General features: G+C 32.8%; 2 protein-coding genes across 2 annotated transcripts; both read left to right on the forward strand.

Annotated features, from left to right (window-relative positions):
- Nucleotides 1–1,344: 1,344 nt before the first annotated feature.
- Nucleotides 1,345–3,740, forward strand: LOC148274085 (short coiled-coil protein B). Its single transcript, XM_088237663.1, has 2 exons — nt 1,345–1,747; nt 1,819–3,740. The coding sequence occupies exons 1-2, from the start codon at nt 1,483–1,485 to the stop codon at nt 1,962–1,964; spliced, it is 411 nt and encodes a 136-aa protein (XP_088093789.1). The 5' UTR covers nt 1,345–1,482; the 3' UTR covers nt 1,965–3,740.
- A 2,773-nt stretch (nt 3,741–6,513) lies between these two features.
- Nucleotides 6,514–22,373, forward strand: LOC148274086 (uncharacterized; the record flags this gene model as incomplete). Its single annotated transcript, XM_088237670.1, has 12 exons — nt 6,514–6,620; nt 7,289–8,127; nt 9,807–9,922; nt 10,598–10,790; nt 11,245–11,436; nt 12,950–13,126; nt 14,274–15,515; nt 16,302–16,578; nt 17,346–17,551; nt 18,147–18,806; nt 21,249–21,440; nt 22,352–22,373. Coding segments are annotated over exons 2-12 (4,058 nt in total), but the record flags the coding sequence as incomplete, so codon positions are not given.
- Nucleotides 22,374–22,379: the final 6 nt, after the last annotated feature.

A 22,379-nucleotide genomic window follows, 5' to 3' on the forward strand; every position in this document is an offset into this window, starting at 1 on the left:
GAAAACATATGATATTGCAAAGGAAATTTCCACTTACAAGGGTTGTGAACTTTCATTTGCTGGTTGAAATAATCACTTTGCAAATAAGCTATTTATGAAGGGAATAAATAACATTCTATCGACAAAAAATGTTGTTTATAAATAAAGGGTACACGGCAAAAACGGGCTCATTGAATTTTTCGATTTTTTAGATATTAATGCCTTTGAATGAATCATTAGAAACTATCAAAATGTGGCTGATAAATTATAGAAAAAAAAATATGGAGTCAAGGCTTGTAAAAAATAATAGTTAAAAATGGTATATTGTGGAAGTTCAGTGGTTTTTTTAGACTATCAAACTAAGCCAAATTTAAAAAAATATATTTTTATGTATCATATTATCAGCGCTATGATTTTTTTAAGTTTTGTAATTTTGAAATTACTCCACCCTTGATGTCATCAGTTTTTGTCGGGGTCCCGTAAAACGGAAATCTATCACAACACTACAAGATTTGTTGATTCGGAAGAACTTGTGACGTTGTTTAAAGTCTTTCATTTTTATTGAAATCGTTTTTATGAATTATTTCATACATTTTGAGAAACTTCGTAGTACAATTTCCCGTAACACTAAATTTCCTCATTGCTGTAATGAGTTTTATATGATCGAGGAAGGAGTTTTTTTTTATTTTAAAGTAAACATTTTTGTTAGCTTTTTTCTGTATGAAAAATTACATTTTACATTAATTAAAAACCTATTTTTATTCATTATGAGCAGTGTCCCATAAATAATGTTTTTCTTCTTATTTTTGCCATCCTGTAAACTTCATTATTGAATTGGTAATGGGCCCGTTTCTGCAGTGTACCCTTCAAAAGTGATTAATTTAATTTAATTTTTACAGCCATTCAGATACACAATAGGCTTTTATGGGTCTTTTTTTTAAAAACAGAAAACAGACAAAAAATAAGAACGTTGTTTCATTTGCTTACGAGTTAATTTATGCAGATGCAAGTATGTAATATTTTGTAATTTCGGCTGAAATATTCATGAAATTCAGCTTATAAATAAACTTTTTCTATCCAGTCAAAACAGTTTCGCAAAACTATATTTATAAATTATTTGTTTGGTTGCTAATTAGTACAGTAATGATGTACATGATGTAAAGTTTTTATTTTGTATAATGATGTACAGTTTTTATTTTGTAATTTTCAAAAGGCATAACTGAAGAAAAATTATTATTTAAAAAAGGACAATATGGTTCTTAAAATATTTTTTGGCTAGTAAATTTGTGAACTATTTCAGTAGGTTCATTTATCTACGTGACATAAGCAATGACAATTCATAGACCAAATATTTGTTTGAAAAGCATAGAAGATGGTCATCGTCGCCTCTGTGGTAATAATTGACAATTCGTGATAAATGTCATCTTGAAGTGGTTTGTTTTGATTATTGCAGTTTTTACTGAATTAGATTTCAAGATAAATATTAAGTAAATTGAGATAATTATGTCTATGATTGGTACCAAACTTCAAGACGAAAATATACCATTAGCGGACGATGATCCTCAAGTAATAATAACTGATGATGGAAATGAAAACGACCTGAATCATGGAAGGTCTATGGACTCGATTCCAAGTTCATACACCAATGGATCATCTAGTCCAGGTTTGGCGGGACCACAAAGTTTAGATCCCGACATAAATGCCGATGAACAAGAAGAAAAAGCCAGACTTATTTCTCAAGTTCTGGAATTACAGAATACACTCGATGGTTCGCTGAATTTTTTATAAATTACTCGCGATTATTTTTTTGTTCTGGTATTAATACTTTTTTCGTTTTAGATCTATCACAGAGAGTGGATTCAGTGAAAGAAGAAAATCTTAAATTAAAGTCTGAAAACCAAGTATTGGGGCAATATATTGACAATCTCATGTCAGCGTCATCTGTATTTCAGTCAACTTCTCCTAGTATTAACAAGAAAAAATAAAAATTTGTAATATAAGCTTCAACGTGAAATCAGAAGCTAAATATTTCGCTTATTAATTATTAACAAAATGATGCACAGCTGTGTGTGCGCAACATTTTAATGACACTTAAAATTTTAGGAGTGCATAATATTTTAAAATGTGTAGATATCATTTCGAATGCAAATAATCAAATGAATGCTACTCAAAATAGCCTTACTTAAAATAAAAAGTAGAAAAAATTACATTCTTTTACAAAACACATTTTCTGAAGTTATCTGTTTTCATACTTTTAACTATACCGCTATCTACTTACTCTTTAATGTACTGTTTTTCAATGTTCCCCTTAATCTTCTGAGTGTCAATAGCCTATACCTTACCTAACAAATAGTTTTAAGAAATTCTGAAATATATTGATCTGATTTAAAACTACATTCCTTTTGTTGATTATAACTATTGCATTTTTAAGACTTAGTGAATGTAAAGAAATGTTGTTTTTCACTAATGCTGTCACCACTTGTGACACCAAACTAAAATATCATAATATATACCCACGGAGTTACATATGTTTTGATTGCTTTTTGTGAAATACTTATTTATCTAAATACTCCCTTTTTATTTATTAATTAATGTAAATGCCAGATTACTTTAAATCAGTGAAAATTTCACAAAATATGTATATAAATTAATATTTACATTGAAGTTGAACTTATCACTGTAGTTCAGCGCAAATATTTTTCAGAAAACCTTTGTATATATATATCAAATAAATCAAAATCATGGATCAAATAAACTTATTCATTTAAATTTAATTTAATGTAACATGGAATTAATTCTGCCAAAATCATTATAAAAATTTCTTAGTTTCTAGTCCTATGATTTGGTATCCAGATATTCGCTCGGAGTTACAAATATTTACAATAAGGTAGATGACAGAATTTTGCTATAAATGAATTTAGAATTATTTTTTCTCAAGACAATGATATTATTCACGAGTACAGTGTAATTTTATATTTATTTCTTATTCTCGAAAAATGTGTTTAATGATTTTTTTTATTTTATTTTATCTCATGTATGTAACATTTACTGCTTTTTTTAAATGTCTGAAGTTTTGTATAACAAAAATATATTTTGATTATTAATAGTAAAAAAAGTTAAGTTTATCTTTCAGTCTATATTCTGTAATGTGAGTTAAAATTTGACTGGCTTAAATTTATTATTTCTGCCGTGTAAAATTTTAATATGGTGCATAAAATTTTAATTGATCGTCTAAATATTTTGTTTGAGATATTATATGGATATTTTTAGTGCTGAATGATATTTTAAAAGCCAACATTTTTTTAGAGCTTTGTGTGAAACCATAGAGCTATGCATAAAAAATTACATCAAATGTTATTTTTACTTACCCACATTTTGAAATTAATATTGCATTTCTCATTTTTATTATAACAAAATAAAGTGCTAAAGGTTTTTTTCCAATTCAATTTTGTACTTTGCACAAGAGAACCAAAATCATTTATTTTTGTTAGTAATTACATTAATCTTTAAATCAATTCATCGTATTCACAATTCTCCATTCTTATTATTTTCATCCATACCAAAGATTTTAATTCATAATTATTTAAGGTGGTTTTTATCAAAATCCATACTATCTATGGTATATTATTAATCATATATATTAAAAGCTTTGTTTGTCACCAAGTATTTTCTCAATCTTCAGCCAATATTTTCTACAAGAGTCAACAAAAACAATATACCTGCTTGAAAGAGTTGAACTTAATAAATGTGTAAAATAACAACATGATTTTCTTTCATTAAAAACCTACTTGCTCTTTTATTATATATATTTTTTTAATCTGTTAATGAGACTCCATAAGATAATATGATTGTGAAATTTTGTTTTGAAAATAAATATCATAATTTAATTTCAATAAGATAATCATAATAAGTTTGACATTCCTAAAGGAGTCAAACTGGGATGTGTGATGTCACCATGGCAATTCAGCGTATATTTGGAGCAAAAATGGGTAGTTTAACTGTCAAGTGTGTTCTGTATGCTGATGATGCCGTGCTGCTTCTACAACAACAGCTAGCAACAAAGAGGACCTGCAATTCTTGCTAACAAAAGTCTACAAGGGGAGTGATTTGCTCATGAATGTCAATAAATTGATTGTGATGGTTTTTTAAAGAAATGCAAGTATGAATAAATGTGAGACACTGTATACTAAAACAGGTAAAGGAATTTGTATATCTGGGAAGTATGTTTACTAGAGATGGAATGACTGAGAAAGATATTGAAAGAAAGGTGAATGCTGGGAACAGAGTGAACAGTGTACTTAAATCAACCTTGACAAATAAATATTTATCGCAGGAGGCAAAATTAGCAGTTCACAATAGAGTCCTGATGCCGACTTATATGATCGAATATATTATGATATCTGAATATCGATATTATTATTAGATTGAATTATGGAATTGGAAAAACAATGATGAAGGTGGGCTGAATGCTGTCAAAATGCGATCTCTCAGATGAATGTGTGGTAAAACTATATACAGTAAGTGCATAAATGTCGAGATTCGTACATTATGTAGGGCTGATAATAAAATTACCGACAAAATCAAGAAAGTAGTTATGTGTTGGTTTGGGCATGTAGAACGAATTAATAGCAAAAGGACAGTTTAAAAAATTACAATGCAAATGTTGATGGATGCAGAAACCAAGGAAGACTGAGAAAGACATGCTACGATTAAATCTAACAATTTTTCGAAAATAGACATGTCAAAAATCATAATAATCATCAGACGTGCATGATGAGATGTATGAATGTAGACAAAGCGAGGTCTGTATGCAAAGACAGAGTGATATGATATTCTATCCTCTCTGCCTACCTTTATGGAGAAACGGCATAAATTATTAAATCTCTTGAAATTGGTAAAATTTAACCAACATACAAAGTAACATTCATACTCAAAGGGCAGATACAGCACATATACAGAACCCAAATTGAAAATAAAAAAATGCTTAGGAAAATGTAGAAAAAATATTCACAAAGGATCTTTGTACGCTAAATATTTTCTATTACATATTATTAACTTTTAAAGATAATAAGATAGCACGGCAAAACAAGGACACCAAAAATGGCTTATAACCGAAGATGAAGTGAAACAATATTTAACACAAACTAGCATTTTTTAGCAGTCTTCAAAAGCTAGTATTAACAGAGAGAGTTGAGGATAGACAAGCAACAGGACAATCTTTAGTCAGGATGATTGACCAAATACAGAAATAAACAGGATCCTCATTGAACACTGCCCTCAACTTGGCCCGGGACTGATACACCCGGTGCCCTATCTCATCATTAAGCAGAACGATGAAAAAGCATTTAGACTACTTTGCATTTGTCAGATTCATTTTCAAGTGGTTAGTGCGTTTGCCTACTATTTAAGAAATCTTTGGGTGAGTACCTGACATAGTTGACATAACTTTTTTATTTAAAAAAGTGTTTTTAAAATGCAATATTTCACAATCCCTGGACTAGTACTTGAAGTATAAGACTGAACACTTTACCATAATATTATAAAAAATATTATGTGATTTGTGTAGTAATTAAGTGCCCTATGCACCTACTATGCACCTATTATGTGCGGATAAAGGAATTACAATGTTTATTATTAACAATATTTTGAATTGATTTGAGTATTAACTTCACAAACATTAACAGATGAAAGGACTGAAGAAATATAGATGTTCAAATATGGGCAGTATGGTGAATGTTACACAGTGTGTAAAGTGGTCACTTAAACCAGCCAATGACAGGTCATAAGCCCTGTAGATGCGTAGACTTCCATATTATCTTCTCTAAAAATGTTCTCCATCTCTGTTGTAATATTTTAATATTATTATTAAATTTCCGTAATGAAGGTGCTAACAAGGTTTATACATGTCAGGGATGTTAAACCTATGGAAACTGATAAAATATAAGTACCTATATAATAATGTAATTAAACATTTGACAGTAAAACAAGTGAACTCGTAATTTTGTCGAAAACTTTTGAATTTAAAAATTATTGATAATACATGTTTTTAAACGGTTCTGTTGATTGCAAAATAAAGGTTGTTTCAAACATTATGCTGAAAAATATTTGGCTCATCATGAAATTATAAAAATCTAAAGCATCCGAAATACAAATTAACATTGCTTTACCGTCAGTACCTAATACTACAATACTACCTTATAATAAAAAATTGCAAGTTTACGTTTTTTATCCAGGTTTAGAATATAACCTTTTATAAATTATTAGTTCTTGTTTTTGTTTTATATTGAAATTCCGGAAAGACGTGAATGAAGTGAACGACAAAACATTTTACAATCTATAGGCGTCTGACTCGCAGCCAACCTACCAGATAAAAAAACTTCTTTCGACACGTGATTTAACGTTTTCCTCTAAAATTACCAAAGTAATAATAGTGTTAATTCAGTTTTTATAAATTTCTGGTGAAATAAATAGCATCACTTTATTTTTCTATTAAATATTATTTTTAATTAAAAAGTAATATTTTATTATACTGTTGGCAGAAATGGGAGTCGCGCTGCCTCTAGTTACAAAATGGTGCGCGTTTGTTGTGCTTTTCGATAGTGCTTTGAGTTAAGCGGTCGTAAATATCGTCTAATTTAAAGGTATAAAGGAAGATTTATAATTTCGTACGGTGTTATTCGAATAAGTTATCGAAAAAATAATTTTATTCAGTTCTTTGTGTCGTACTTTCACTGGGAACACATAGAGCAGTCTCCGATAAAATTTAGACAAACGCACGGTGTAACGTTTAATTTTTTTGTAGATTTGTCATTTAGTGTCATATTTTTAACTGTTTCGCTATCCAAATTCCTACTGGTCGACGTTAAAGAAAACAGCGTTGAAGAAAAAATAACTAACTGTTAATAAATATTTACCAGAAGCTGTCAAAATGCCCATTTCGATAAGCGCGGGACCCGCTAATATTTGCTGGGATTCATATTGGCTCCTTCATTTGCCCGTAACGTTGTTTTGTACGCACTTTGAAGCACTCATCGGATGTATTTTATTAGTTTCACTGTTCGGCGTTTGTTTTTGCTATATTTAAAAAGTTGGCGGCGATTATTAAAAAGTGAAATAATTTAAGAAATGTATTAAGAAAAGACGTCAAATAACGAATGCTTAACCTGTTGACATGAAAAATCCTAACCTTTACATCTTGTCAGTTTCTTTCGTATGTAATCTAAAAGAAATAATGATGATTGTTTCCAGTCCCCCAAAATAGTCGAGTGTCGTTTTTGTCGGCTACTAAATAAAACTTTTTTTTTTACAGAATTGTAATGTATTGGCATTTACACTGGTTTCCCACATCATAGTGACCGCCACCAACAATGGAGGAACAAGAAGCTTCTAGCGGGAAGTCCGCTGGGGGCGATATGCCGGACGGCCTAGAGCCGGTCAGTCCAGACACAGAGCAGCTAAGTCCTCCCACCAAGTCATCCAATCCGCACGATGTTAACAATTTGGAAGCGACAGACACTCCAGTGAGTGTAACGGAATCTAACGCTGAAAAAGACACTAATTCAAACGATAACGGAGATCAAATCACAATGACAGAAGACGAAAATCAGACCATTCTAGAAAACAACGTCGATAATGTAGAAAGTGAAAATGTTGATCAAAAATCTGCCGAGAACGAAGTCTCTTCGGATCATATTGATACTGAAGACACTCCGGTCGTCGATAAAGATAAATCCTCTGACAAAATGGAAACAGAAATTTCACCCGCGGCAGCGTGCGATAGTGAACCTATAGACGATGCCGTAAGTGATAAGGTCCTCAGTGAGGTTCTAGAGAGTGCGCAAACCCAAGAAAGTTCCGGTACTGACGCGGAAGCTATGGGCAGTGAAAGTGCAGTGCCCAATACCCCCCCCGTAGAAGATAGTTTATCCAATAGTGTTAGTGATAGTTTAAGTAAAGATGACGATAACAGTGATAAAATTAGTGACATTAAGAATATTACAAGTGAGGCTATGGATGTCGACGGGGAAAATGTGCCATCGGATCTGCCCAAACAAAATGGTCCCGAGGAATGCCGAGATGAGAGAGATGAATCTGTCGCTGATTCTTCACTCAATGAATCCGAAGCCAATGAAAAAATTTCTTGCGACGGTAAATTTACTATTTTCCTTACTATAATACTTGTATCGAATAAGTATACCAAAAATTATATAATTTTTTCAAAAAAAAATTGTCTGTTAAGATACTTATCGACTGTGTTAAGTGCGTTATTTATTAGTTGTAATTTGTTTTTCACCATCCAATACTTATATACATTCTGATGAAATGATTGCGACATTGCTAGAATTAGCAAGAAGTATTTAAACCCTATTGGCTACTTATTCATGTATAAGACCTACGTAATTGGTTGAAATAATGAAACCGCTTTTTCCATAATTATGGTTTGAAGCCTGATATATAATATATACGACAGCTTTGAAAACTATCGCAAATTGAAAATATAAACTTTTTACAAGACATTGAAATTATTTGTTTAAAGACATTAAAGACACTTCAAAAAATCAGCACTATTCTACATGTATGAAGTATTTATTTTAATGATTATTCCTTCTTTACTTTTTTTCTCCCTCTGTAACCGCATAATTTATGTCAATAATAAACGCTTTCAAATGTGTTTAAACGTGGTTAATTATAGAGCCTACCACGCTTGAGGTTCCGGGTTCGATTTCCGGAATAGTTAACATGAAATATTTGTTTTTGAAGGTGGTTTTTCACTATAGTATTTCATTGTCCCTGGACTAGCAGCATATGAAGCGTAAGACTGATCACCTTACCTTCCTGTAACAGATGATTGTAAAACATTTCATTTTTTTTTACAATGCAGTACCCTATGCACATCTGTGTGTGGATAAGGATGTGATGATGGTGATGAAATGTCTTTAAACAGCTCTTCTGAAAAGCTGAGAGCTTATATAGTTGCCATCAATATCATTCGTACTCTTTACTTTCCTTTCTGAATCAAGTCTTCAAAACACTTCACACTTTTATACCCTGTATGCTTCTAATTCAATACTATCAAGTATATTTTAATTGGCTTCCTGTACACTGACATGTTTAGCACTAAACTATTGCAGAACTCAATCATTATTATTATGGATAACTTACGTAACGCCATTTTCATAATATAATACCTCAAAGGCGCTTCACAAAGTGATGATATAATTAATTCTACAAAATAATAAATTAATTTAATTTTTACCTGCCTGAAGTTATTGTTAGGGTTAACTATGGTTAGTTATTTTTGTAACGCCAAATAATATTTTTTTACCGCATACCTAATTACAACTTAGGGACAACAAAGAAATAATAAGACTTAAAGTTATGTCAACAAATTATAATGAAATTAAATACGATGCAAATTGAATTATACGCCGGCCTCCACGGTAAAGTGGTTAATACGCTTTGCTAAAGCACGGAAGTTTCTGGGTTCGATTCCCGTAAATAAAACAAAAATTAAATGTGATTTTTCTCAAGCCTGGGTGCACTGTGATGTAATTTACCTCTGTGTTGGGCCTCCTGACCTGTTGTGGTGCAATTTTTATTTTTATTTAACTAGAGTAAGTAATAAACAAAAGACATGTGTATTTCTAATGTCATCATTTATGTATTTTAAATAATTGAACTAGCATGGCCAACTTCATAGACATTTATTAATATAATTTATTATTTATTTATGTATTGTCTGATTAACCATAAAATTAAATCTCACCGTATAAGTGTTTTTTTGTGAGAAATTTAACTGAAATTATTTTTATGTTTTTATTTTACAGAAGACAAGATGGATGTGGATGATATAGTTTCTTCTGAGAAAGAAAAAGACGATAGAGAAAATCCGGAATTTGAAAAAGCGCCCGAAACTGCGGAATTATCACAGAATGATTCCCAGGTAAATTGTCCATTTAAAGCTTAACTGGCTTGGGTCAATGTTGGATTTGCTAGAAAGACAACGTTAATTTAAAATCACAACTGTTGTCAGTAGTAGAATTATAAAACATCACCATCTGTTAGTAATTAGTTCAGAAAGTAGTTCAGTTTTGGTTAGTCTGAAAATTTAAACTTTAATTTACGGGATTGCAGGAAAGTCAAATGGAATATGGGCAGTAAAAAAATCCGATATGATTTTTTCTTATTAATAAATAATACTAAAAGTATTAGCGATTCAGCCTTTTTGCCTTCTCAATCTTAGTAGAGGTGATGAAACATTAGAGTACTCGCCCTAACCCGATAGCTCTATACTTTAAGGACGTGGGCCTGTATGAGATTAAGCAATAGATATGAGAGCACTCGCCCTCCACTCAGTTGCCCGGCTCTTGAATGATCTGGGCTTGGAGGGTGAGAATCAACTTACAGAGACCTGTCATTATAGATCTTCACAAGTTGCATGGATTGGGAGGTTATTAAACATTGACTCAAATAGTACTTACTTGGTGAGGGCGAGTCAATGAATATTATTTATATAATTTGGTTAACAAACCTCATGTATTAAAATGCAATTTTGGTATTAGAACTGTAATAGTATAATGTATATAATTTATTTACATTAAATGGGTATAATTTTCAGGTGTTAGATCCATTTGATGAATTATTAAAGGACGACACAAGTAAGAAAGACAGTAAAGCGAGTAAACGGAAATCTCGTAGCAGTGTTAGCGATATCGAAGGCGATACAACTCTAGATGATACTAATCATGATACAACAGCTATAGACGATGATATCAATGACTCCACTACCTTAGAAGATGATCATGTGGCTGGTTGGTTGTTTTTACTTATTTTTTCAATTAAATACATGTATTTTTTTTTTCTTTTTTAAATATGCCGTTTAACATTTCTTTATCTCTTTAATTCTCAAATCCTCGAGTCCTAATTTACATTTGAAATTGTACTATGGCAGGAATTGTTGTACTTAATGTTTTTAAATGTCTTATAAAAATATCGTAAGTTGTTTTTAAAAATTTAATAAAATATGTAGATAAATTATATCATTTAAAATTTTTAATGAAAGTTACGTCGAAAATTTGAACATAATTTGTGATGCATTCTAGATCATTTGCGATTAAAAATTATTTAGATGAACAGCTATTAATGTATTATCGCTTTATTAAAATATGCACTATATTGTTGCCAAAAAAGATTATTTATACCTCATTTTTCAGTGTAGTGTAAATCTGCAAGTTTAGTTAAAGTATCTATGATTTATCTTTTTAGATGACTCTCTCGCAGAAGAATCGAATGTAGCAGATCTCACAGAAGGACAAGGAGCGGATGAAGAAGTTTGCTTGTTACCAGATACTGAGAGAGAAATTAGTGAAGCTGATAAATTAAAAGCCTTGGCTGCTAAAAAGCCCAAGGAAACTGACAAAGCTACTCCAGCAAGCACCTTTGATTCTCTTCTCACTGGTATGTTCAAATATGCTAAATTAATTATTTTTATTTTGCTTCATACTATTTTAAAGATATTAACTGAAAAAGTAGCGTTTAAATATTAATTGACAATGGAACAAAAATCCAAGCTTATTTACACTTTAAAAATGGTCAAATGTGGGATCAAGGAGAGCAATAAAATGGTTTTCTGTCGCACAAATATGGCCATAAGATATGTATTTAAGTTAATTTATTTACAAAAAAAATATTAAATACATTTTAATATAGGTAAAGTAAGCTAATTTGATATTTACAATAAAAAAATCCAATGAAGTGAACAGCACAAAAAAATAAATCTTTACCCATGATAAGTTGGCTCAGTTGAATTGTTGTCATTTTTTAATATTTTATCCGCTAAAAGCTGAATACAGTAGACCCTTCTGTTTTAGTTTCTATATGCTGTGTACCCATGTCGAGGGATCTTTCTCACACAAAATGCTTTTTTTTTTACAATATAATATATCAATTTTGCATATCATTTTAGTTTTTATTATATTATCTTTCAATGCCTCAGAATTTTATGAATCACTTGAGATGTGTAACATATCGAGCCATAATCGGCAGAACAACGTAAGTGGCATTTTTGGTAAATTGCATTTAGTTAAGGAAAAGTGTTCCTTATTGCCCCTTGCACAAGTATTTAAAACATCATAGCTCTATGAATTCACCTGCCACATTTAAGGATATTTATTAAAAGAAAACAACAGCCATTATAACAAACAAAAAATACAATATTTACAAATAAACCAAAATTATATGCCAATTATAGTTTCCTATGTATTACTCTGCATCTTTCCACTCTAAAAAAAAAATATAAATATATATGCCAACATATTATCTTTAAGCTAAGCAAAACAACGTAACCGATGACAATGTAGGCGATTATGCTAGCTCGCACAACTGTCAGAGTTATATGCAAAACAGCGTTACTATTTTTTTTTTTTTTTTGCACCACAACAGGCCAGGAAGCCCAATTACAGTGGTGAATTACATCACAGAACACCCAAGGCTTGAAAAAAATCACATTTAATTTTTGTGTTCTCACCGGGAATCGAACCCGGAACCTTCCGTGTGTGAGTCAAGCGTCTTGACCACTACACCACGGAGGCCGCCTAATCTTACCGCCACTATCTTCAAAGCAGAAAGTATTTAAACAATTTGGCGGTTATTTCAGTATTGGCAGTAACCAACCATTATAAATCCCATTTACCAAATTTATAAAAAAAAATATTGAACAAAAATTAAAAAAAACCTCCTGCACAATTCACTATTTGTCGCTTACGTTGTTCCGCCGATTATGGCTCAATCTATTTTTTTCTACTGTTAAAAGTTTTGTGTGAAATAATTATTTTTACATCTTAATAGATAAAATATTATTAAATGTAAATTGACTATCTAACGTAAAATATCCGCCAACGCAATTTTTAATATGTATGAAATGAGTATAGAATCATTGTGCTCTGTATTAAATGTGTGAATATTTTACCAGATTCAACGGAGAAAGGCATTGAAGATATCTCTTTAGCAAGACTAGCCCAACTCAAGGGAGAACTAGGAACAGATGAGAATGGAGAGAATATAGATGGGACATGTGCAGAAAATGAACTGAATAGTTTGCACGAGGATATTGATCTCGGAGAAGATGATAGTATGAGAGAGACAATAGGTAATGTTGGATTTTATTTACTTCATTTTCAGGATGAATTTACAGTTCTGTTTACTGCACGCTGTGCAAGAAGTTATTTTATACGTACATACAGTAAAACCTCATTTTTACGTTCCTCGATTTTACCTTTTCCCGCTTTTTACCCTAAAATATTTAGGTCCCATTTTTTTTCATACATTAAAATATTCCCCCCAATTAATGTTTTCTTACGTTTTTCATATCATTTTACGTCAAAAAATTTAAAAACTCATTCGATCTGTCAAAAGACAATGAGCCGCGTGCCGCCGCATGAATGGAGAATAAAATCGAGGTAAATAAAAAAATGTGTAAATTATTGCCTCAAACTAAATTTAAAGTAGGTGCAGTGTAATTGACCATTTTGTTTAAGTGTCTGATTTTGACATTTTACTAAATAGTGACATGCAGTTGACGTATGTTTAGGGACAATACATTACGTTACATTACTTTAAATCAATAAATTACGAGGCGGAAAGTTAAAAAATTTGGCAATATATATATTATTTGAAGTTATTAACATAATGTGAAAAGAAGATAGTTTAAACAGTTATTATAAAAGTGTGAATCAGTTTTGCCGCGATGTAAATGACAGTTGAAATTTTGTGGTGCATACTAAAAAAGTGATACCATTTAAGTAAAATTTCCCAATATTTAGGGAATAAATCCTTGTATGCATTTTATGGAAAATCAAATTTTTATTTTCGTGTTTTTAAGGTTGAGTACCTACATAAAATAATTTAAACATGTTTTTTTTAATTCAATAAAAAATAACACATTATAGTATTGCTTGAAAAAATACAAAATATTTTAAACTAAATTATTGGTAAATATGAATAATCCCCAATTATGACAGTTCTTGCAATTTTTCTGCAGTATATTTAGTAAAGTCTAGTACAATACTTATATTTTTATGTAATTTTTTTTTTCCATACATTTTTAATTTCCTTCGAGTTTTTCTCAGTTTTATACTTTTTTTGTTGCTCCCTTGAAAAACGTTGAACCGGGGTTTTTACTGTATTGTCATCAAAATTATCCTAACATTTTTTCTTTTTTTTTAACCCAAGAATTTTTCCTCCAATTGAAAATTTCAATTAACTTCATCAATCTAATATTGACATTTGTTTCTTAGATGGAGAAAATGAAAAAGAGAAGGAACCGGACCAGTTATCAGAATCATTACAAGATAATATAATTCAGGAAATCCCCAGTATTCGGGAAGCCTGTGTACAGTGTCTGGAAACTAAATCGTGCTCCTTCAGGTTGGTGGTAGCTGGAGATACCAAGTTTCTGTGCTCTAATGAATGTACCAAACTTTTCCAAAAAACTAACGACGAATACACCGTGTCTCATAAAAAAGTATTCATTAAAGAAGTTAAACCCGTGGAGATAGTTTGCGTTCAGTGTTCCAACGATAAAGATTGTTTCTTCAAAATACTGGATGAAGGCGAAAATTATGTCTGCGGTGAAACTTGTCTGAAGGACCTCATAGGTGAAAATAAAGAAAAATATAGTGTTAGCAGAGTAAAGAAAACTGTCACAGAAATTCTTCCCAAGAACGCAGTATGCATGGTTTGCTCAGAATCCAAGGAATGTACTTTCGAAGTTTGCATCGATGGAGAGTTGAAAAATGTTTGCGCCGCTACCTGTGTCATACTTCTGCAGAGGGCAACGCCAAACATTTACAGGATGAAGAAACGAAAGGTAGTGAAATTAAAACACACAACTCCCTTGCTGAAGCTAAAAGTTATTAGTAACGCGACAGATAAGTATTTGGACTCTGGAAATAAAATGATCGCCAAATCCCCAGAGCAAGTAGCCGCAGCGAGAGCTGAAAGAGATAAGAGTTTCTTCAGAACGTGTGCTCAATGCAGTTCCCCCTATCTTGGAAACAACAAAAACTTGATATGGGAGACGATGGACTTCTGCGATGAAAGTTGTCTCGGGAAATATCAGAACTCCCACGGTTCTCATTGCGCCAACTGTAAAAACGACGTCTCCATCACAAGTCTGGGAAAATACTGTGTCAGGTTTGGATATGACATTCGCCAATTCTGCTGCTCTGGATGCCTCGAGGAGTTCAAGAAAGGCCTGAAAATCTGTTGTTACTGTCAGAGGGATATTTCGTCCGGTTATGAAGGCTTCCTGGCGCCCGTTGGAGATCAGTTCAAGGACTTTTGTTCTCAGTTCTGTGTGGAGAAGTTCGACCAGATGAGTAAACACCCCGAGCCACCGCCGGTGTGGGCGAGGTGTGCAGTTTGTTCCCAGGAAAAGCCAACACAGTTAGAGGTGGCCATTGACAACAAAAATTCCCTCCGTCTCTGCTCTGAACCCTGCTTGGCTGCCTTCAAATTTGTTAATCACGTTTTCCCAGGTAAGTTAGATACATAAGATTAATATTCGGGCCACTACTTTTGTGATATCCATGTGTAGGAATTGACGTAAATAGATTTATTTTGAATAAAATAAATAAAAACAGCAACTACATATTTTATCTTTTTCTACCGACCAGTTTCAAAACTATACAAGCTAATATATAAAGATAAAATAAAATAGGATAGAATTCATTAGTTAAGTATACCTTGATAATGAAGCTTGTATAGCTTTAAACTGGTTGGTAGAAAAAAACGAAGTTGTTTTTATTTATTTTATTATAAAGAATAACCACAAAGTTATTAGTGCTTCAAGTATAAAATTTAGATTTATTTTTATTTCATGAATTCAAATTAACTTCCACAAAGAACTAATTTGAATGTCTTTAATTTATTTGGTTTAAAATCACTAATTATTATATTTTTTATTTGTATATTAATTACGTTTAAATTTTGTGGTCAAATATGAAAAGTTATGTTAATAAATATTAGCATATAAACCTAGGTATGTTCTTAAATACAATATTTACTGAAATGAAGCCAATACATTTAAAAAAAAAATCCAATCAGTCATTAATAAATTATAAAACAAGCTTTATAATAAGACATAAGAAGAAATGTACAAATAGAATGTAAAAAGGATTGATTTTTACTATGTACTATTTCATTATTCATTAGTTATTCAGAAAACCATTATTTTTATTAAAACCAAACAATCTCTACCATTTAGAATTTTGAAGTAGAAATTAATTTTCACAATTTCTAATAAAATATGTTTAATTTTTTAGATCAATGTCGGTGGTGCAATAAATACTTTGAAAGAAAATCATCGGAAAGTTACACCATCTACACTGATGCAGCGTCCCACTGCTTTTGTACCAAGGCTTGTATGAATGTGTACATTAGTAACTCACGACACATCGTACCCTGTAACTGGTGCAAAGTGAAGAAGTATAACTTCGATATGATCAAAAGGACATTAGACAATGGACAGTCTTTGATGATGTGTTCTCTCAACTGTCTCACCCTGTATCAAGTCTCCATTACTGCCGTGTCTTCCAGAAGGTAAGTTCTCGTTTATCTAAATTGTTCATTACAAACTTCCATTTTACATTGTTTCAAAATAACACTGCAAAATATTTTTTTTTTTCCAAAGTTAGGAAGTACAAAGAATTTGCAAAGAAAAGTACGTATTTTTATTTTACACTTAATGCTGTGTGAGTCGATCTCACTAAAAAAAATGGCAAACAGAACTTCATTTCAGCTTTATTTTTCACTTTTTTTGAAGAACACACCATTCTTAAAAAAAATATTCAAAATCAACCAAGATTGAGATGTTCGAACCGAACAATCAAACAACCGAAAATAAACATTGTTCATTTGAACTGAAAATCTTGGTGTCTGTTCCCCAGCCTATTATTTTTATTTCTTTCTGTGCGTATTCTGTGTGGCTGTATTAATCACGTAAATTATAAATCAGTTGTCCTTCTTTCTTATAAAAATGTCCACATTTGCCTTTTTAAAAAATATAGAATTGATAATAATGTTCAGTTCGGAGGTACGCAAAACATAAAAAGGGAGTGTTCTTGTAATTTCTTTTTCTGTGAAAAAACTAAATATGCAAAACAAATTTTACCATATTGTCACAAAATTTAAAAAAAAAATATTTTCAATGTATTGAATGTTAAAATTTACTATTTAAAAAATTCTAAATGGTGTTTTTTTCTCCTGTAAAAAGTAACTTTTTACAAACATGGATTTGATGATGTCACCCATTTTTCACCACGAATGCAGGAATTTAATCTCATAATAATTATAATTGATATTTTTAGTATAAAGTGTGATCAGTGCAAGGGGACCTCCCAGGCGCAGTACCATTTGACAATGTCGGACGCGACGGTGCGCAACTTCTGCACCTATCAGTGTGTCATGGTCTTCCAGGGCCAGTACAGTAAGGCCCCTCTTATGGTGGAGGGAGACAAGCAGGCCGTACCGACAGGGGCTCCGCGGAGGACCCTGAACTCCCAACGTGCAAGTGGTAAGCTCACAATTAAATATGGAATAACTCGTGTTTTTAAAACTGACATATTAAAAATTACCTTTTCTTTCTGTTAGCCGTAGTTTTTTTTTTTCTTCATTCTCTTTTTATCCATTGTTGGATAAAAAGATAATGTTGGAATTTTTTTTCTTAGTATACCTATCATTTAAATAATTTTGTACTATTCACACTTTAGTTAATAAAGGCTCATCGGTGAAATCTTTTTTCTTCACCCCAAGTTGAACGCAGTATTCAAAAAGGGTTTGATTAATTTCTTTACTTCGTAGGTCTATTCTGTAGGAGACTGTCTTAATTGCTTACCTTCGACTGCCCCTGTAACTATCAGCTTTTCGAGACTTTTCGTTCTTTTTTTTTATGCGTCCGAAATAGGATAAAATCTTTTTATTTTAATACGAAAATAATGATTCATAATGGACATAATCCATTTGTCGTAATGTAATTTAGTATAATCTAATAATTAATGTGTGTATTTATAATAAAATAACTGAATTTAAAAATATTTGTGCACTAAATAAATATGTAATATTTGAATTATAAGAACCTATTAAATGATTTGATTATATTATGATTCCAGGCAAAACACAGGGAAGGGAGCAGCGCTCCAGTGGGATGCCCGTTATAGCTAGTGTGCAGTCTCTCGCCGGGCCCCCTCCGCCCTTGCCCTCCGCCCCAGTTACCCGCAAGGGCAAGAGGGGCGAGAGGAAGCAGAATCTGCAGGCGCCGGTGCCAGAAAGGGTCCCCACCCCTCCTCCAGTAATACCCCCCAAACCGGTCACACCACCACCACCCCCACCGCCGAAAATTTACAACCACGTGATAATCAAGCCTGCGCCGCCCAAGGAAGTCAAGAACATGAGCACCCTCGTCAAACCCTTGATGATCACCAAAGGCATCACGTGCAAACCAAACATGGTGAACAAAGAAGTCCAAACGGAAGATCACCTCCAAAGGCGGATACTGATCCCGATTCCCGTACCTATCTACGTCCCCGCCCCCATGGCCATGTACTCCCTCCCTCTCCCCGTCCCTGTGCCCATTCCCCTGCCCATTCCCATACCCGTGTTCATCCCCACCACCCGCAATACAGCCAGCGGCATCATGAAGGAGATAAAGAAGATTCACGAGAAAATGCCCACAGATCCGTTCGAAGCCGAACTCCTCATGATGGCTGAAATGGTCGCCGGGGAGAAGAAGAAAGCCGAAAGTGACTCTGAATCAGAAGACGAACCTGCAGGTAATTTATTATTATTCTTATTATTTGTTATAGGAAGGCAGCCTTTACTGCTCTCCTATAACAAATAATATTAACTCAATCACAGATGTTTATCGACTTTGATCAAAAGTCTCCGAGCAACTCGACCGATCACAATGGAATCGATCCGTGAATATAGACTCTAGTTCATCATGGTCATGTGGCCGTCAAAGTGTCGATGTCAGCGCGGGTTGAATTTTAGTTTGTTTTGCACTTTGCAAGGTTCGCTCGCCTTGAAGTGTGGCAATATTATTTATTATTACCTTCTTGTGATTGAGCTCCCATATCTCGTGCACTGCTTTTTGTCTGCGTTCTTCATCCTTCAAAAAAGCATTCAAACGGTTTTTGAACCGGTTGACCAAAATGGAATAAACTTAGCTGGCAATTTATTCCAGTCTGAAACCACCCTTCTGGAAGGGAAGTTTTTCTTAGGAATGAGGTGCAATTGGGGGCGATAGAGCTTCCAGTTATGACCCAATAAACTGCTGTTGGGATTTAATTGATATCTCGTGCAGGGGGCAGTCATAGTAATTATATAGTATCCTATACGTTTCTATCAAGTCCTATCTATTCCGCCATTCTTCCAATGATTTATTTTATAGAAGATCATTTGTTTTACAGGCGGTCCTCTTATTATATTCCTTTCTCCAGAATAACATACATCTCTTTTTGTAATATCTGACAATTTTGTTCAGTTGGGGTCTTCGTTCATGGCGTGCGCAGTAAGTGGTACGGGTGGTAATAAAAACTCCCAGCTCCCCCGTGCCTCACAATAGACCGTTATCGTTAGTTCTGTCCATGCCGCTTTAATGTGGATGATTGATATTTACATTTCTATTATAATACAAATTTTGTTTTCTTTATGTTTCTATTATAATACAAATTTCTAAAGTATGTCGCAGCCGGATAGACACTTCAGCCAAAATGCTCATTGGCTGCACCATTGTGTCTTCGGGTATTTTCAACAATAATACTTATCAAATCATATTTATTTTCCTAGTAGTATTAAAAGTGGTTGTCCATTTTTCACCCGAAACCATGGGCACCCTAGCTTCTTTTACATATTAAACATTATGATTATCTTTAAATTTATTTCAACAGAGAGGGAAAACATTTTTGAGGAGGGAATATGGAAGTCCAGGCATTTACAGGGCTTATGACCTGTCATTGGCTGGTTTAAGTGGCCACTTTAATCACTGTGTAACATTCACCATTCTGCCCATGTTTGAACATCCACATTTCCTCAACTCTTCCATCTGTTGACTTTTGTGTAGTAAAAGAGCTGAAACCTTTATCACGTGGGTGAGATTCATCCGGCTGAACCATATCACCTACTAGGCAACGCCTGAAAACAATTTTCCAATTTTTATACTTCTTCTTTTACCAGGTTCAACAATGTTTGATTATGTCCAAATGCTTGCAGACTGGCTGGATTTCCTATTATCATTCGGTCAGCCGGAATGAATGAAAAATATACCATAATTTTATTTTTATCTGACAACTTTTTAGATTCCACTTTATTCTTCCGCGCTATCTTTTTAGAATGATTTTTCTTAACATTTAATGTGCCGTGTGGTTATTCAGCCAAAATGCAATACAGCTAATCGTCGATTGGCCCTTTTACAATACGCCACTATTTTGTAATTTAACTGGCCAATATGTATTCCGTTTAAAATGACAATTCGGCTGCGACATATAGAAATGCAATAAATTAATGGTATTATTTTATTAGTATTACCAAATTAATGGTATTATTTTATTAGTATGAGCAAATTAATGGTATTATTTTATTAGTATGAGCAAATTAATGGTATTATTTTTATTAGTATGAGCATATTAATGGTATTATTTTATTAGTATGATCAAATTAATGGTATTATTTTAATTAGTATGAGCACCGGAAAAACAATTATAAATTAAAAACCGTATCTTTTTTATGTCATTACATCATTGTCAACTGTCTGTTTCTGTAAAATAAATAAATAAATAATAAATGAAAATATACTTAATATTAATGACATAATTATAAAAAATATTTATTTCTTGATTATTATTTCTTTTTTTAACTTTAAATATGTCATCTATACATGTCAAATTGTTATGTAGATTTTGCATTGTATTTTTCAATGGCGATTAATGAATTAAAACGTAAAATACTTTGTTGGTTCTTCTTTGACTTGACTCTTTCTTTGTCTACTTCACTGTGCAGCAGCAGAATTTTTCTACTCACAAGTTTTCACGAATGTTGACTCCAATACTCAACTGAACAGCGTCATGACACAACGTAGACCCCCCCGCACTACTTATACTTGTTCTCTAACGTTAGTTTTGTGTAATTTGCTTGTGAGAAAAAAATACTTAGAATTAAAACCATCACGATTAGGTTTTTCACTGTAAGATGTCTTCATTGGAATGTTTTCACAGAAAATGGAATACTTACAGCGGACGATAGCTTCAGTCCCGACACCATGGATACAGGGAACTCCGCTTTCGGGGAGGACGTCCTGCAGATGGCCCTGAAGATGGCCACAGAGTACGAAGAGCCGGCTGTAGACCTGGAGTCAGCCATGACAGCCAGCACCATCACTCCCAGCTCCCACCCCAACATGCCCTCCAGTGAGTACACTTTTTTTTCCAGGTTTATGTTTTTTATTTTTGCCTTTCTTATTATGGTACTCGTACAAGGCTTACTTACAAGATATGATAAAAAAAATGAAGTGAACAATTTTTTTGCGAACAAAGTATTAAGCTTCCATCAAATTTCTCATTTCACTTATTCATAGCCATACACTCAACTTTCATTTCCAATTATAATTTTGGTCATGAAGTCCAGATCTACTTCAAGACGACTTTGCAAATAATCAGTTGAAATCCTTTGCACGGACCCATACAAAATCAGTTCATCAGTGAGCTCTGGAATAGTCAATTGCCTGTTTGAACTATTGTCACGTTTTGCACATTTTCATCTGTTTTTGAGGATGAAGGATGTCCCAAACAATGCTTGTCTTTCAACTGACTCATTTTCGCTATTAAATCGCTCATACCACTTGCAAACAGTCTTCATTCGCCACATTATTGCCATACACTGATTTTAACATTTCATGAGCTTTTTTGGAACTTTTTTGCAGCTTAATGCTAATGCGTTGTAAGAAATCCATGATGCGTGACAGACATGGTAAATACAACCTAACTCTTCTGGCTCTGGAAGCCGACTGAAAAGTTCAAACTTGACCCTGACTATCTCAACGGATCAGGCAATCGAACTTATTACTTAAAGTGCATGTAGTGTCAGCAGTTAGTTGCTGGTATAAATATTCATAATTTCCCTTACCGCACCCAGTGGGACATATGGCCACTGCTTTTGATAACATTGACTTGCATCACATCCACACCTGTTAAAACTGCACCACACCGGTGCAGATATCTACAATGATGTGGATGCAGACGTCTGCAACATCCCTGATTTGGACATACCCGATACTATTTACTATCAATGACATAAATAATCCTCAAATGTGATTCCTCAGGCTTGGACGACAACAGCCCACTGCACCA

The sequence above is a fragment of the Micrasema longulum genome, unplaced genomic scaffold (genome assembly GCF_059751315.1).
Source record: "Micrasema longulum isolate JH-2025_06_02 unplaced genomic scaffold, ASM5975131v1 h1tg001764l, whole genome shotgun sequence".
Classification (NCBI taxonomy): domain Eukaryota; kingdom Metazoa; phylum Arthropoda; class Insecta; order Trichoptera; family Brachycentridae; genus Micrasema; species Micrasema longulum.